Here is a 15,899-nt window from a genome sequence, read left to right on the forward strand (position 1 = left end):
AATTATCTATCACTAATTATTGATTATTAGTTATTGATCCTTATTTGTCAATTATTGATTATTGATCAACAATCATGGATCTGAATAACATATGGAGTCTTATGTCAGCAGTTTGGTCCAACAGTTAGTGAGTTAGCTAAAGATAGATTCAGACCACAACCATCTCATGTATGCCAATCCGGAAACCGTAGTGGGAGTTCCAACAGCACCTGTTCCTTTTTGTCACATCATCACTTACAGTAAATCCCCTTCAAAAACCCAAAATACATCCACCTGTCACTACTCAATGGAATGCTGAGTAAATGGCTGGAAATAAAGATGCTCTTGTCTACACAAAAGCTCCGGTCACAAATCTGATAAAATAACATAGGCATTATTTAGCTTTTATAGAAATTTGAGAGATTTGCACTCATCTCAAGCACTTTTCAGATCCAAGTAGAAGGATTTGACTTAACAAATGTATCTATGCAGCAAATGGTCAGCTTGTCTGATCTCTAGTGACATATTCATAGCCACTTTATACAGCTTAATACTGTATGCCTAGCATCTCATTGTTCACGTAATCAACACCCTGAGGTGCCTTCCTTAAGCCTGGTTCCCAAATATGCCACGCCACCGCAAGCACCGGCGGACAGCACCGGCGGTCAACGCAAGAGTTCAGCGCTGTTCAACTTTCGCGAAGAGCCGCTAGCAAAACCTTCCCAAAATGCACTGTACAGGTGAAGGTCATCAATTTCGAGACAGCATGGCTAGCTGCCATTTTTATGCGATCACAGGTGACACAGCTTTATGTGAACATAAGCCGCCGAACCTAATATTCTGCTGCGCGAGATTACCGCCGGGGTCTCGCATCGATATGGAAACCAGGCTTTACACGCAGATCAAATGTCTCCTTTTTGCTTTAATAAGTTGACCTAAAAAATAAAATGAATCGATATAAAATAATAACATATTTTGATAACAAACATGAATAGAAACTTTTTGCAATGTAAAAAATAAACTTTCCTTTCCCTATAAGTATGCTAACAAGTACCTGTCAGCCACATGCCAGAACATGTCAACTCTAACGGATAGATCTAATTTCAAACCTGCAATGTATTTCTCAGACTATTTATCTCTTCAAGTAACTGACTTCTAATGCTAAATGTTGATATATATTCTTTATCATTATAAAGAGCGTCTGGATGTCTTTGTCTATGATTAGAGTCTTTGGTTGCATGCGCTCGCAGTAGGCTCGTGTTCAGTCAAGCATGTAGGTACTCGCTGCCTCTCACTAACCTGTTGACCAGCATACTAATTGGTATACATAATGCATCATCAGCGGCCTGATGACATGCACAGGATGTACATGCCATTAGTAAAAATCTGTGTATGCCATTTGACCTGCAGGACTCATACAAACTTTTTGGCTTAAAATCTAATAAAATGACTCATTTAGATGTTGAAAGTTGTTTGTATTCCGCTCAGATTCATAAACAACTCAAATTACTGATAACTATACTTACTAAACCTTTCATATTGATCGGATATTCTATAGATATATTAGTAATATTCTAAAGTTATTCTAGTGATAGGCTAAAGTTGTTCTAGAATCTAGATTCATTTAGATGATATCTTAAAGATACTCAAAAAGTATACCAAATTCATTCAAGAGATATTTTAGAGGTATTCTAGAGATATTCTATAGATATATTAGTGATAGTCTAGAGTTATTCTAGATTCATTCTAAAGACATTTTTGAGGTATTTTACAGACATTAACTAAGTTGAATTTTTAGATTGAAAATGTAGTCAAATTATTCTCTCCTAGTTGAAGTTTTAAGTTTTAAGGTCTTGGCAGACTGAAAAATTTAAACAAAGTTACATTTTTAGCTAATGTTCTAAAAATAGGTCGAAACTGTAATTTGAAAACGATTGTCTGGTTGTGGTAGCCGACTAAAGCAGATCAAGTGTTGTTCTACAAAAATCAGAAATAAGATTGACGAATGTATTTTCACATTACATCAATACACAGTGTAGTTTGATTTCCATGTGCAGATCTGTAGCGTACAGAGTGCGGTGTACAGATGTGCAGTGTACAGAGGTGCAGTGTACATATGTGCAGTGTACAGAGGTGCAGTGTACAGAGGTGCAGTGTACAGAGGTGCAGTGTACAGAGGTGCAGAGTACAGAGGTGCAGTGTACAGAGGTGCAGAGTACAGAGGTGCAGTGTACATATGTGCAGTGTACATATGTGCAGTGTACAGAGGTGCAGTGTACAGAGGTGCAGTGTACAGAGGAGCAGTGTACATATGTGCAGTGTACAGAGGTGCAGTGTACAGAGGTGCAGTGTACAGAGGTGCAGAGTACATATGTGCAGTGTACAGAGGTGCAGTGTACAGAGGTGCAGAGTACAGAGGTGCAGTGTACATATGTGCAGTGTACAGAGGTGCAGTGTACAGAGGTGCAGTGTACAGAGGAGCAGTGTACAGAGGTGCAGTGTACAGAGGTGCAGAGTACAGAGGTGCAGTGTACAGAGGTGCAGAGTACAGAGGTGCAGTGTACATATGTGCAGTGTACAGAGGTGCAGTGTACAGAGGTGCAGTGTACAGAGGTGCAGAGTACAGAGGTGCAGTGTACAGAGGTGCAGTGTACAGAGGTGCAGAGTACAGAGGTGCAGTGTACATATGTGCAGTGTACAGAGGTGCAGTGTACAGAGGTGCAGTGTACAGAGGTGCAGAGTACATATGTGCAGTGTACAGAGGTGCAGTGTACAGAGGTGCAGAGTACAGAGGTGCAGTGTACATATGTGCAGTGTACAGAGGTGCAGTGTACAGAGGTGCAGTGTACATATGTGCAGTGTACAGAGGTGCAGTGTACAGAGGTGCAGAGTACAGAGGTGCAGTGTACATATGTGCAGTGTACAGAGGTGCAGTGTACAGAGGTGCAGTGTACAGAGGAGCAGTGTACAGAGGTGCAGTGTACAGAGGTGCAGAGTACAGAGGTGCAGTGTACAGAGGTGCAGAGTACAGAGGTGCAGTGTACATATGTGCAGTGTACAGAGGTGCAGTGTACAGAGGTGCAGTGTACAGAGGTGCAGGGTACAGAGGTGCAGTGTACATATGTGCAGTGTACAGAGGTGCAGTGTACAGAGGTGCAGTGCACAGAGGTGCAGTGTACAGAGGTGCAGTGTACAGATGTGCAGTGTACAGATCGGTAGAGTACAGAGGTGCAGTGTACAGATAAATTTGTTTCCAAAGCAGATCTTCAGTCATAAAAACTGGCTGACAGCTTACTACATATCATTGGCTAACTTAAACCAATCACTGCTGAGATGACTTGCATCTTTCTGTACTATGTTTTGTTCAAAACTGTAAGTCATTTTAGGTTAAAACTAATAATTTTTTATAAAATTATGAGAAGATATAAAGTAAAAACTCAGAACTATGATCGTTAAATCTTTGACTGAAAGTGGATTTTTAAATCTATAGATAGTTTTAGCGTAAATCAACGCGAGTGATATTTGACTATTCCTGTTTTAAACTCAACTTCTTAGAGGATAAAAGAGAACTCACACAAGATTTAAGTTGGTTTTATCAGATAGCAACATATTTTTTATCATTTGTGATTGTTTTTGATATTTGAGGTTTTCTGATTATCAGGATATTTTAAGATTAAAATCGATAAAACGCTCAGATCAAGCGAAAGTGTGATTATGACGTCTACATAGTTGCAAAGAGATCGACAAGATAGAGATGTGTAACACTACAACTTGAAAGCAATAGCTGGTATCAACTATCATAACGATAAACAACTAACGATGTCATTTTGCACTTATTTTTCTTCTGAGCGTTTCAATTGCGATGAAACTTTGTTGATTTTAAACTTTAAACCTCATAGGTTATGTCTGCCTGGGCCAGCTTCTACTGTCAGCAGTAATCTAACACCATGCGTGTTGCACTTGTTCTTCATAGCCTCATTCCTGACTGCCGCATAATAATTACACTCGGGTGGGGGTCTAAAATGCAAATGAAGTCCAAATTCCTAGGCTATTATTCACATAGCGTAAGCAACATTAGTGGAGCCAGAAGAAGTAATGAATTCCCTATCACAATAGGCCGACCGCAGGCAGGAAACCAGCCATGACTAGTAGGGGCCATGGCGCATGTTTATCAGACCGCCTTGACGACTTCCTGTAGCCAACTCGCATTGCATGGTGGTCAGCTGAATTATCTATGCTATCAGCATCCTCTAGAGTCAGACATCCTGCCTCCTTTCTCTCTGGGAACCTCTATTGTGGCTTTCTTTACAGTCTCTATGAATATGTTTAGCATTTATATAACACAGCGTTTGATCAATGCACCCTTCGATGTCTTGCAAATAAATTGACAATGCTTCATTTTCATTCGATAAGAGAAACATCTGTAGGCAATTTTCCAATCAAGTAGTTCAATATATTTCATTAAAGAGCTTTTTCCTGTCCTTTGTATTCTTAGCCTTACTGTTACCACATACATAGACATCTAACCGGACTAATATCAAAGATAAATACCTAATATCAACATCTAGTCATCTACTTTGGTGATAAATTACAACTTATTCAGCATTGAGCAATGTTTACAATAGTAAAAGCAGTGTCTGTCTGTTCATTCAAAGGGGGGTCAAGGTCGGAAAAAATTGCTTCGTACAGAATTCAAACTCGTGAGATCCTGCACGCAATGAGTATATTGGTGTAGATATATATTCTCTGTACATTATCGACAGACTTGATGATCCCTCACAGCACGCCAGACTCTCAGTGTACTAGTATAAATAGAGTATCTTTAATAGAGTTATAATATGTGCCAATTAAATCTAATGTAACCATAAATAGAGTTGTCTGCACCTGTAAGACCGGTAAAAATGTTACAGAGCAGTGTACCTCTGCTATCATCTGGTCTCATACAATTTCATTAGAGATGGACCATCCTTTTTTCCTTCAACAGTCCTTACCATGCGACATGTGACACAGGTCCTTGCTTCACAGAGAAAATGAGGAGAGTCCGTATATAAATATAACGTGCCGAGTTAATGAGCTGTTTATGAGGTGATGTTTTCTCTATTAAGACTAGAAATTATGTTTGTTGGAGTTACCGTATGGCAGGCAGCTAGTAAAGTTGCCGAAATGTAGTAGAGAGAAAGTAGAGATACCAAAACGCATCGCACAGCAAATACAGCTTTTATAGAGCTAACGCTCATTATAGAGTTGTGTTCTTCCGACTCTTTGCCGCTGCCAACAATTCAATAACTCTTCAGTAGCAGTTTTATTTTGCTGTGTAACTATATCTACACCTTTTACGGCAGCAACCAAAAATAGAATCATCTTATTAAATAACATGTGAGTCAGTTAATTTACATCTATCTAGTGCAATAATATAAATAGTTATGTTTAAATAAATTTTAATTAATTTATATATTAATATTTAGGTAATTTAAAAAAAATTATCTAATCATATTAATCCTGTATATAGTATTTAATTTATATATATATTATTGAATAACACAGGTTTGTACGTAGAAATATAGTATTTAATAAGACACAAGGGTGAACAGAGGGCTGTATATGGATTCAACCACCTTCGTATGGCTGACTAACGTTAGATCCCCTTAATATGTCTAATCCCTTCCATACTTTTATGTGCAAGAGTATAGAGCCACCTACAATATATTAGTATTTCTGAAATATCACCCGCTGTATTCTTGTTCTAAAAGGACAAGAATACAAAAACTTGGTACCAATTTAATGCTCAGAATCTCCTGTCTGTTTACCGTTTTAAATAGTTTTTAAGAGCAATAATCATGCTGTCATGTTGCTAAGCAATGTTAAATGTAAATATTTTTGCTAATAAATATTAAAAGAAATATTTTTGCTGTTTTGAGAATTGAATGCTTAAAATTAAAAAATGTCTGAATTTATACTGCTAGAAAGTTAAAATGTAAACAATTGAGAGAATTTCAAAAAGATTAACCCAGCTTTTACATGTGATTGTGATATTGCAATAATATATGTAATATTTTGCACTGATAATATTAAGTGCTTTACAGGCTGATGTTAGGCAAACTAGAAACAATACTTGAAACGATAAAATATTTGTGGTTGTTTATCATTATCATCCTACTAAAGTCAGATTGTTTATCAACACGCTGAGGGTGGCGGCATTAGGACGACTCGCAGGTCACTCCTGTCACTTCATGACATTTAGGATGATTTAGATCTATTCTGCTGTTTTAACTAAAGTCGTCAAATGCTGCCAAAATGTTGCCATAACAGAGTTTTGGCTACTGCCAGCTGCTGTAGCTGTTGACTTGCACGACCATTGCGTAAGAATGACACGGCTGGTTAGTCTTTCTTAAACTCTAAGTGAGGTTCATAAAGTTGCGAATTTTATAAAGTTGTTTTTACAATTTGTTGTCCTTTGGCTAAAATATGTTAGCTCTCTGTCTCATGCTCATTTAAGGGCAGAATTGGCAAATACTCAGCTCTAGTTTGTTCATTGGTTCATACCCACGGATAGATGTTCAGAAAAAAGATCGCATCGTTTATGATTTAAACTCACAACAGTGAGCTTGGTAGACCACCTGAATTGATTAGAATGGTAGCTTGGTGCTATCATTTTAAACAACCGGCTTCCACACTATGGAAGGCAGTTGATTGTGGAATAATTGGAATAATTGTTGGAATAATTAAATAATTAATTGTGAAAAATTAAACAATTAATTGTGAAATAATTAAATAATTAATTGTGAAATAATTGTGCAGATTTAATCTGTACACTAATATTTTTTTATAACAAAAGCCATATGTGTTTGTTTGTTTGCCAGTCATGGTTGCATGTTAGAAAAATGGATTACATCGTATATGATTTGAACTTACAACATTTAGCTTGGTAGACCAACATCTACCATTCACAACCAGCCGCCTTCCACGATGGAAGGCGGCTAGTTGTGGAATAATTGGGAGAATTGTTGAAATAATTTAACAATTAATTGTGGAATGATTGTACAAATTTAATCTGTGTTCTAATCTTTTCACAAATGTTATGTCTGTTAGCCTATTTGACAAATATGGCTGAATGTCAGAAAAAAAGACCACATTGTATGGGATTCGAACTCACAACGTGCAGCTTAATAGACAAACATTTAAACGCCTGCACCAATCAACTTCACTGTACGGTTGGGGCACTCAGATATCTAAAACCCGATAAGCTATTATTGTTGTTATTCTCAACTTAGAGAGTTTCACAGGCTAAAGGACAAAATACTAAAAGTAAAATAAGTGGCTCTTATCAGTAAGTGGCTATTTAGTAAAACAAGAGGCAATCAACTGAAGCCTGCTACAGCTTTTTTCCAGCCGCTTTAGAAACGTGCTGAAACGAAAAATTCGTACGAATTCTTTTGTTCTAGAAATTTACACTGTTAATAAAACATGAAACAGTTTTGAATAGTTATCTATTTTATTCTAGACCTTTTTGTTTGATGTCAAACTGAATCACTTTCTCTTTTCAATTGAGTTATTTTAAAACCTCTGCAGACTATCTTTGAATCAACCAATTGAACCAATCACAGACAATATCTAGTACTGCTAAATACACACAGACTTGTCTCTATTGACTGCTGTGTTAACACCAGCGTGAGCATTTCCGAATTTTTCCGAATTTCGTAAATTTGCCAAATATTGTTTCAGCAGTTGTTCAAAATCTGGGACTTACCTAAATTACTGCACTTAAATTATGGCATAATCTCAACCTGTAGCTTTCTCATGCCTGAGTGATTTATAGACCACGATTATAGAAGAACACGACCACCATATACAACCACCGCTGTAATTTGATGCGTTATCAATGCAATTGATGTAATTTGATTCGCTATCGGTACAACCAGAAACTGACTGTTTAAGTCTCTTCGTCTCTGACTAGAGACTGCAGATAGCCTGGTTCCACTTGCTACAAGGACATCAGCAGACATCTCAACCGCCAAATGAAATTAGTAGTTGACACCGAGAGAGTTATTTGCGATTGAAATGCCAAAATATTGAAGTATGAAAAGCAGCTGCCGTAGCAATAACAGCTGCAAGTAGACACAACTCCTCACTTACAAAAGTAAATTTTTTGCTTAACTTTATGGTACTACCGAGTAGAGAAGCTTTAGTAGAAAGCTTGTTTACCATGATAGGGTTGACGAGGGTATTTGGTAATTGATATGTATTCGTCCCAACATTAACAATAATAACAATAATAACAGTCTTTACTATAACAATAACTGTGTCCATTCATTTGTCTGTTCAAAGCCAAGGTTGGATGTTAGAAAAAGACTGCACCATATGGGATTAGAGCTCAAGATATTCGCCTTGGTAGACCAACACCCAGTTCACTTCTAACGCTTAGGCATACTTTGTCACTTTCTCTAGTTTTTCCCTTCACTCAGTCGTCCCTCTCTCTTTGCGATGTCTATAATCCTTAATATAGTGCACACTATAGGGAAGTTACTATTTATCAAATATTAGGTGTGATAGCTGTGTAGTAGCCAAAACAAGCTGAGAGATCTCAATAACAATAATAATAATAATGCAAATATTTATAATAACAACTAGATGAATGTCCGGAGTTGCATGGGTATTAAAAATAGCTTATAAACCGAGACAGGTAATGTAGTTGCTACTGGCTAATTCGAGTAAGCTAGTATTCATGTTGCTAAACTTACTAATAAGAGCCCTGAGAGCAAGCTTTAGTGACGTTGCGTGTAACACAGTGTTGTTATGCATATTTAAACCCAGATAATGAGTATCTGCTCCTTGTATCCCATGTACCTCAATAGGTTAAGTTATTACCTTGTGAACGGGAGGTTTCAAGATCAAACCCTCTGCTATGCGGATCCTTCATTGCTAGACTTTAATCTGAAGCTTTAATAATAACTGAACATAAAGTACAAAAAACAAACCCTGATATTCATACATATAGATAAGAGATTGTACCGTGTCAAGAGGCTTGTCTTCATGACACAGTCAACATCATAACAAGTGTTAATTACCCCTAAAGCCTGGTTCACACTATTATATCGCCATATGTTGGAGTTGTCCTTTCGGTGTTCATCGTCAACTATGTCCACCGTAAACCAATAGCATCGACGAAGCAGCACGGATATGTTGAAAAAGTTTGCTGCTGTCAAACTTTCCCAATATTTCGCCGAGCATTGACGACGCCTTTTCAATTTCTGTTTATGATATTTGCTGCAGATCTGGTATTTGATTCTAGCACCAGAAAACAGAGGTTTCTTCGCCAAAAAAGAGAACACTACGTCACGCAGTATTTTCTGATGCAAACGTGGATGGGTTTGTGATAGTTTAAACATTGTTATCATCGATGACTACCCAAGTATTGTGGCAACAACTCCAAGATAGGGTGAACCAGCCTTAAAAGTCTTGTGAAAGAATGACTAAAGAATGAAGAATGACTATACAGAAAATCTGCTGGTTTAGGATTCTAAGCAAATTAATCTTTACTATAATAAGGGTGTTGTCCATCCATCTGTCTGTCTGTCTGTCCATCTGTCTGAAGTCACTGTTGAAGGTTGAAACAAAATCACATCGTACGGGGTTCAAACTTACAGCGCCTAGCTACTGCAGCAATCCTGTTAGCAACGATTGCTGCAGTTGGTAAATGTTGGTCTAGCAAACTGATTGTTGTGAGTTTGAATCTTGTAGGATGTAATTTTTCCAAATTTCAATAGTGACTTCGGATAGGAGGCAGACCAATAAGGCTTTTGGAGGTCAGGGATCACAGTCACCAGTTTTCAGAACACCTAGTGTTCACCATCAGTTTTTTTAATGAGACGTTTCGCGACCACCAAATGGGTTTCACATTTGGTGGTCATGAAACACGAAAACCTTGTTCCAGAATATATGTATGTATAATTACTACACCTGAAAATATCTCATGGATCACTAGACTGCCAGAATACTATTAATAGTGCGTAATTAAATGTAAAATTTCACTAAAAAGTCATTCAAAAGAGAGGCACTATTATTTCTAGAGTCGTGCCAGTTACTCTGGTCATTATAATCTTATTGTATTATTGGTGTTAGAAAAATTAAATAAATACACGGTTCAACAAATAGAGGCATCAGTAATAGCAGTGAAGGTCTATTATTTTAGGCAGCTGACTCAGGTAACCAATCCGGTCAATGAACTAAAATATGGGAACGAATGAATACATCTGTCATAGACATAGGTTTATACATGTGAATTTATATAGGCTGCCATTTCTACGACAGTGATTGCTTTCTATTTTGTTTGCAATCTAGCCCCATTGTTGATTTTTCCATGAATGACAACATCAGGCAAGTGAGCTATCATGGTCTGACTGACAGCTCATGACATGTTGCTCAATTCTTGCCAGGATGTAACATTTCCTGCTATATGATAAGGACTGGATACGCCTGTGTCCTATTCACATACCTCGCATGAAGCTTCCATGGGAAGACTCCACAGTCGCAAAAAATTGAAAAAAACTTTGCAAAAGTTACAGCTGGTCCAATTGTTTCACAATGGGTCATCTGCTGACAGCTACTAGAACTAAGTACTAGCCTGGTTTTTACTAACTACTAAACCATAAAGATAACAACGCCTAACAACTAATAGCTGATCATCTGTTAAGCCATTGGCCTGATTACATACAAGAGAGTATTTACATCATAATATTTATGAGAGAGTGATATAGTATTGCTAATATTCTTGTGTCCTGCAATATAAATTGGTTGAAAGAAGATAAGAAAAATGATTACACATTTACAAATATTAAATTAATTTTTTTACAAACTTTTTAAAGTGGCTAAATGAACTTTAATTTATTGTTTTTATTTTTTGAATATGAATATTTCTTACTCAATAAATCTGTTTGTATAATATTATTAGTTTACAACGATCAAAAAATGTTGAATCAATTCTTTTTAAACCTGTTTGAATTAGCTATATAATTTGTAAAATACAATTTATTTTATTTGTTTTTGTATATGATAATTTCTTACTCATCTTTTTTGTTTTTTTAGTATCATAAGAACTGTTTGGATATCTCAATACAATTTAATGCGCCTTGACCTTGACCTTAATTCACATTAAATGATAACTATGATTAATAATAATTATTAGTTGTCTCGACAATCGCACTTTTTCTGTATAGCATCTTTGCTGATGGTTTAAAGTTTATTCACGCTCTGTTTTCACTGGTTTTAATTTTGACTTTGTATCTGATCATGTATTTTGCAGGATACCATCTCTATGGACTGCAGGTGCTCTCAAACTTGGCTCAAAACAAAGATTGGGAGGCGTCTCCTTTCTTTCCTAGAGTAACTCTATGCGACTTTGTGGTGAGTCCATTATTCCTTTGCTCACAATTCTATAAGATGTTCAATGGCTGTATAATAACACAAACTAATTAAAACTGGAAGCTTGTTGGCATGACACTAAGATGTAAAACTGACATGTGATGGCAAGTGACAGTTTTGTACACCGAAAACTTTGTTGAAACCTGATAGTACTTGTTCTTACATATTCAACTTTTTCTTAGCTCTGATTGGTTAATCAAATTTATATAATATCAAATAATAGCATATATCACATCTCATATATCTACTTGTGATGAGACAACTCTACCAACTTTATCCATGCAAGGCACTAATCAGCTTTGTACATTGTGCTGACAAGCTTAAACAAGTACTTTTCAAAATTCTATTGAAAAAAGTATTTAGTTAAATTAGAATGTTTGTTTGCTCACCTTGGTGTTGAATCAATAGATGAGAAAGTGAGAAATACACTTTTAAACACACATGTGATGTGATTGACCATTGACCATACATACCGTATGATTGAACACAAGCATATGTAAACATGTGCAGTACATGCCATGTGATTGAAAACACCGGTAAACCTTCATGCGATTAGGCAGACTGGTTAACAGTGCGTTAAGCTGCGCCTCTATCTGCATGCATATGCATAATTTAGGAAGCACTGAACAAATTTGGAATTAAAGTTTTCTTGACACGTTTTTAAGCCATTTACTGTTTTTGTAGCTGAGAAAGATGGGGGCGAACTTACAAACCTACACAGTACAATGTGTACTTCCCTGGAACCTCTTCAACGAGAAGATCTACCTCTTCCTCTGGTGGTGGCTTGTCTTCGTCATAGCCGTTTCTGCCTTCGGTTTTCTTGTCTGGTGCATGACTCTCTTGCCCAACAGCAATGTTAGGTCTGTACAAGCTATGCTGCACTAGCTAATAATCAATCAATAGCCAATAATCAATCAATAGCCAATATCAATCAATAGCCAGTAGTCTATCAATAGCCAATAACCAATCAATAGCCAGAAATCAAGGAAATTTTACCAAAATTTGGAATAGCAAGTAAATTTAAAAAACACTCATTTTCAACTAACAAAAGATGTTCAAAAGATTTGGCGGAATGGATGATATAACTTTTTTAACTTGCAAACAATTGTTTGGTCTAGGCCACCAATCAGAGTAAATTAAGTGCAGTTCCATTTTCTCACGCAAAACAAGCTAGCACTAATAACCGATGAAGATTACATATGAATATATCTATGGGTGTGTAATATCAATACTAAGCTCAGATGAACAGATGAACTCATTTGTAAGTGAAGTTGTCAGTCACACAAATTGGCTGGAAAATGAGAACAGATTATCAGCGTGTTTCCACAAATTAAAATTTCTCTGTGTGTGGCAGTTCCTCAAAGTCTGTGTGTGGGCAGTTCCTCGAAGTCTGTGTGTGGGCAGTTCCTCGAAGTCTGTGTGTGGTGTGGGCAGTTCCTCGAAGTCTGTGTGTGGGCAGTTCCTCGAAGTCTGTGTGTGGGCAGTTCCTCGAAGTCTGTGTGTGGTGTGGGCAGTTCCTCGAAGTTTGTGTGTGGGCAGTTCCTCGAAGTCCGTGTGTGGGCAGTTCCTCGAAGATCGACTATGATATATGATATTGGCTGCGCACTCTTTTAAGAGCATTGCTGCTCTGTGATCTTAGCTGAATCTGTAGGAGTCTATGCCTAGTTATAATAAGCAACTTAATGTCAGATAACCTTCCTGTCGCGACAAGTGGGTTTTTTAGGAATTGAATTCTAACCTGTTGTCCACAGGACAGGGTCTCTAGACAACTTAGTCAAGGGTGCTCCAATAACTTTTTAAGGACCAACTTGGATTTATAATTAATCTTTGATAGACAGCGGCGACTTTTCAATTGTTCCAAATTCATTATCGTTATTTGTACACAGTTAAACTACATTGTTTCTGATGGCATCATTTTAACCTTTAGTCATATACCATTATTACTAGCACATTACTAGTGAGGCCCTGTAGGTCAGGAAATTTTTGTTGGTTAACTGATAACTCAACTTTTCAACTCAGGTGGGTGGGAAAGTACCTCAAGGTTATGCACCGACTAGATGGCGCCTCGGATCAGGAAAGACAACTCGTCAAAGAGTTCACAAACAGATACCTTAGACAAGATGGAGTGTTTGTTCTCAGGTGAGTTCATACATTATCTATCTTGTTGGTTGCTAGAGATGACAGAGCCATGAAATATCCCTAAAACTACACAGCCTGAATTTAATACATATACATGACTTGTACATGGGTTCTGAGGACTCAACTTTGTATATATTCTAAGTGAATGATCGGCGTTGCACGGATAATAAAAACCTTTGCAAGGAAAATTTAGTTTTATTTACCATATACGACATTTACCATTCTAACTTTCAAACTTCATATCATGAGAGAAGTGTTTTGCGCAGCATAAATAAATTACGAGAAAAAATAAAACAACTGTAAGGGTTTTCAAACTTTGTCAAACGACTGTAACTTTCAAACTTCATATCGTGAGGGAAATTTTTTGTGCAGGTCAAATAAATTAAGAAACAAAATAAAACAACTATAAAAGTGTTTAAATGTAATACTGAAATGATTAGCAAGTAATACCTAAATTAAGTCTGTTTTGTACTATTAAATTAAGTCTATTTGTATTACAAATGGAGTGATGCATAGATATAAATTCAGCTAAAAGCTGAATGGTGATGCAGGTGAAGACAAATCCCAATCTTGCCATCAAGCAAACTATAACAAAAACAAATAGCAAACATAACTATGACGAAATAAAAACAGCTCTTGTAACATAATGCCCGCTACAGCTGAATGCTTAGACTAAAGGTCAGACAACTCTGTGTGTAACTGTTACAGAATGATGGCCATCCAAGTGACTGACCTGACAACGGCGGAAGTCGTCTGCTCACTTTGGGATAGATTTGTCTCCTATCGGTCTAAGAGTGTTGATGAGCTACCAGCACCCAAAGATGTTTAAAAATCTAACCAGCTGACAGAACTAATTTTAATAGAATTGATTAGATTTATATTACGATGACTATGATAATCTTTAGTAGCAACTGCTTACCGATGAGGCACCTTCCTACGCTTATATATACCTAAACAGCCATATATTCATTGTTTATAATAACTAACAACTTTCACTATTCGGGTGCTAAGAGTAAAATGCCATAAATTTAGCTAATTTTCAAATAATTGTTTTTTATTTTATTATTGCTTTTTATGTTCCCTCCATGTACAAATTTGTTTTCACTGACGGGGCCATGACATTGAAAACATAATGTTATCAGCTATGATAAGCAAGGGCAGACAATAACCGTAAAGCGTTGCATTGTGTTGATGAAGTCTTTAGGTGTAGATTGTAATGTCTGAGGGTCAAAAGCACTGCACATATTGACTGGGAATGTTATAGCTGGTGATTAGAAAGCTGCATGACTATTAGCATGTGGCACTACGCCTGCTGTCGCATTCACCACCAAAGAAATTATATGACCTTGACACATTATATAACATCTATTTATTCACATGAGATGTACGCAATGCTAAATAAAGTAAATTAAAAAAAATCGTATCCACCATTGTCCGAATTATTTTCTCTGGTACAATAAAATGCAACAGACACGTGTACTGAGCCAATCAAAGATGAGTGCAACAAAAAAGTAGATGTGACACTCAAAGTATTGTTAGTGACATCAGCTTGATCTCACCAAATGTCCAATTAAAACAATCAGGCTGATCAAAGGCTAGACAACTCCCATGATAAGCAAGCAGACCTATTATTATTTTTGGCAACAATGGCCGTGACTCAAGGAGGCAACTTAAACGCCTCCCTAAAGCTATCAGAAAAAAAGACAGTACGCCGCCAATACAGTTGAAGTACAGTCATAAATATCACCTACTATGTCACATAAATAAAAATCAAATATTCATAATATAAAACTTAACAGCACGGAGATAAAGCAACAATGTATAGGAAGGCAGCAGGAGACAGCCTCGCCACCAACCTTTGCTAGGTTGACAGCGCATTGGAAAGCCTGAAAATGACCTTTACCTATATAAAACTCTGGGGAATGCTAAGCGATGTGCAAAAATAAAATTCCATAATGGATTATTGCATCGCGGTAATACCGAGGGGAAATAACTATAAACCACTGGGCGAGACAGGCAAGAGGGCTGACTCTATAGCGACAATCCGTGTGTCATGAGTGGCACCGATAGATCACAGTCTATTTTGGGTAGCGATTTCGAGAAGATAGGGTGCCGGTCCTACCTCCCGGGGCGGCGCTAGGCATTTTGAACTGTGAGGGGTTGAACATCCTTGGTGGTCCGCTAGGTTGACTGGCAATATTATCTTCAGACTACAAAGAGCAAACCATCAGCAGCTTGATCTCACTGGTATAAATATTGAGCTGTTCCATTTTCACACATTTTTTGCAAATTGTTTGTGTGAAGAGAAAATACCAAAATGTCAAGTTGATCAACAAAAGAATAAAACAAAAAATGTTAATCAG

The 15,899-nt window shown here is 37.1% G+C and overlaps 2 protein-coding genes across 7 annotated transcripts in view; one reads left to right on the forward strand and one right to left on the reverse strand.

Moving 5' to 3' along the window:
• LOC137398941 (innexin unc-9-like) overlaps positions 1–14,937 on the forward strand; it is a 27,216-nt gene extending 12,279 nt beyond the window's left edge. Inside the window, exons 6-9 of the mRNA XM_068085107.1 lie at positions 11,279–11,379; positions 12,082–12,257; positions 13,417–13,536; positions 14,245–14,937. Coding sequence (XP_067941208.1) covers positions 11,279–11,379; positions 12,082–12,257; positions 13,417–13,536; positions 14,245–14,365 — 518 coding nt within the window. The 3' untranslated portion in view covers positions 14,366–14,937. The remainder of the gene's footprint in view (positions 1–11,278; positions 11,380–12,081; positions 12,258–13,416; positions 13,537–14,244) is intronic.
• Positions 14,891–15,899, reverse strand: part of LOC137398939 (protein transport protein Sec16B-like) — a 37,326-nt gene continuing 36,317 nt past the window's right edge. For all 6 annotated transcript variants that reach the window (XM_068085101.1, XM_068085102.1, XM_068085105.1 and 3 more), the window contains one exon: positions 14,891–15,746. In XM_068085101.1, the coding sequence (XP_067941202.1) occupies positions 15,615–15,746 (132 nt within the window). In that variant the 3' untranslated portion in view covers positions 14,891–15,614. The remainder of the gene's footprint in view (positions 15,747–15,899) is intronic.

This window comes from Watersipora subatra, chromosome 6 (assembly GCF_963576615.1).
Source record: "Watersipora subatra chromosome 6, tzWatSuba1.1, whole genome shotgun sequence".
NCBI classification, from domain to species: domain Eukaryota; kingdom Metazoa; phylum Bryozoa; class Gymnolaemata; order Cheilostomatida; family Watersiporidae; genus Watersipora; species Watersipora subatra.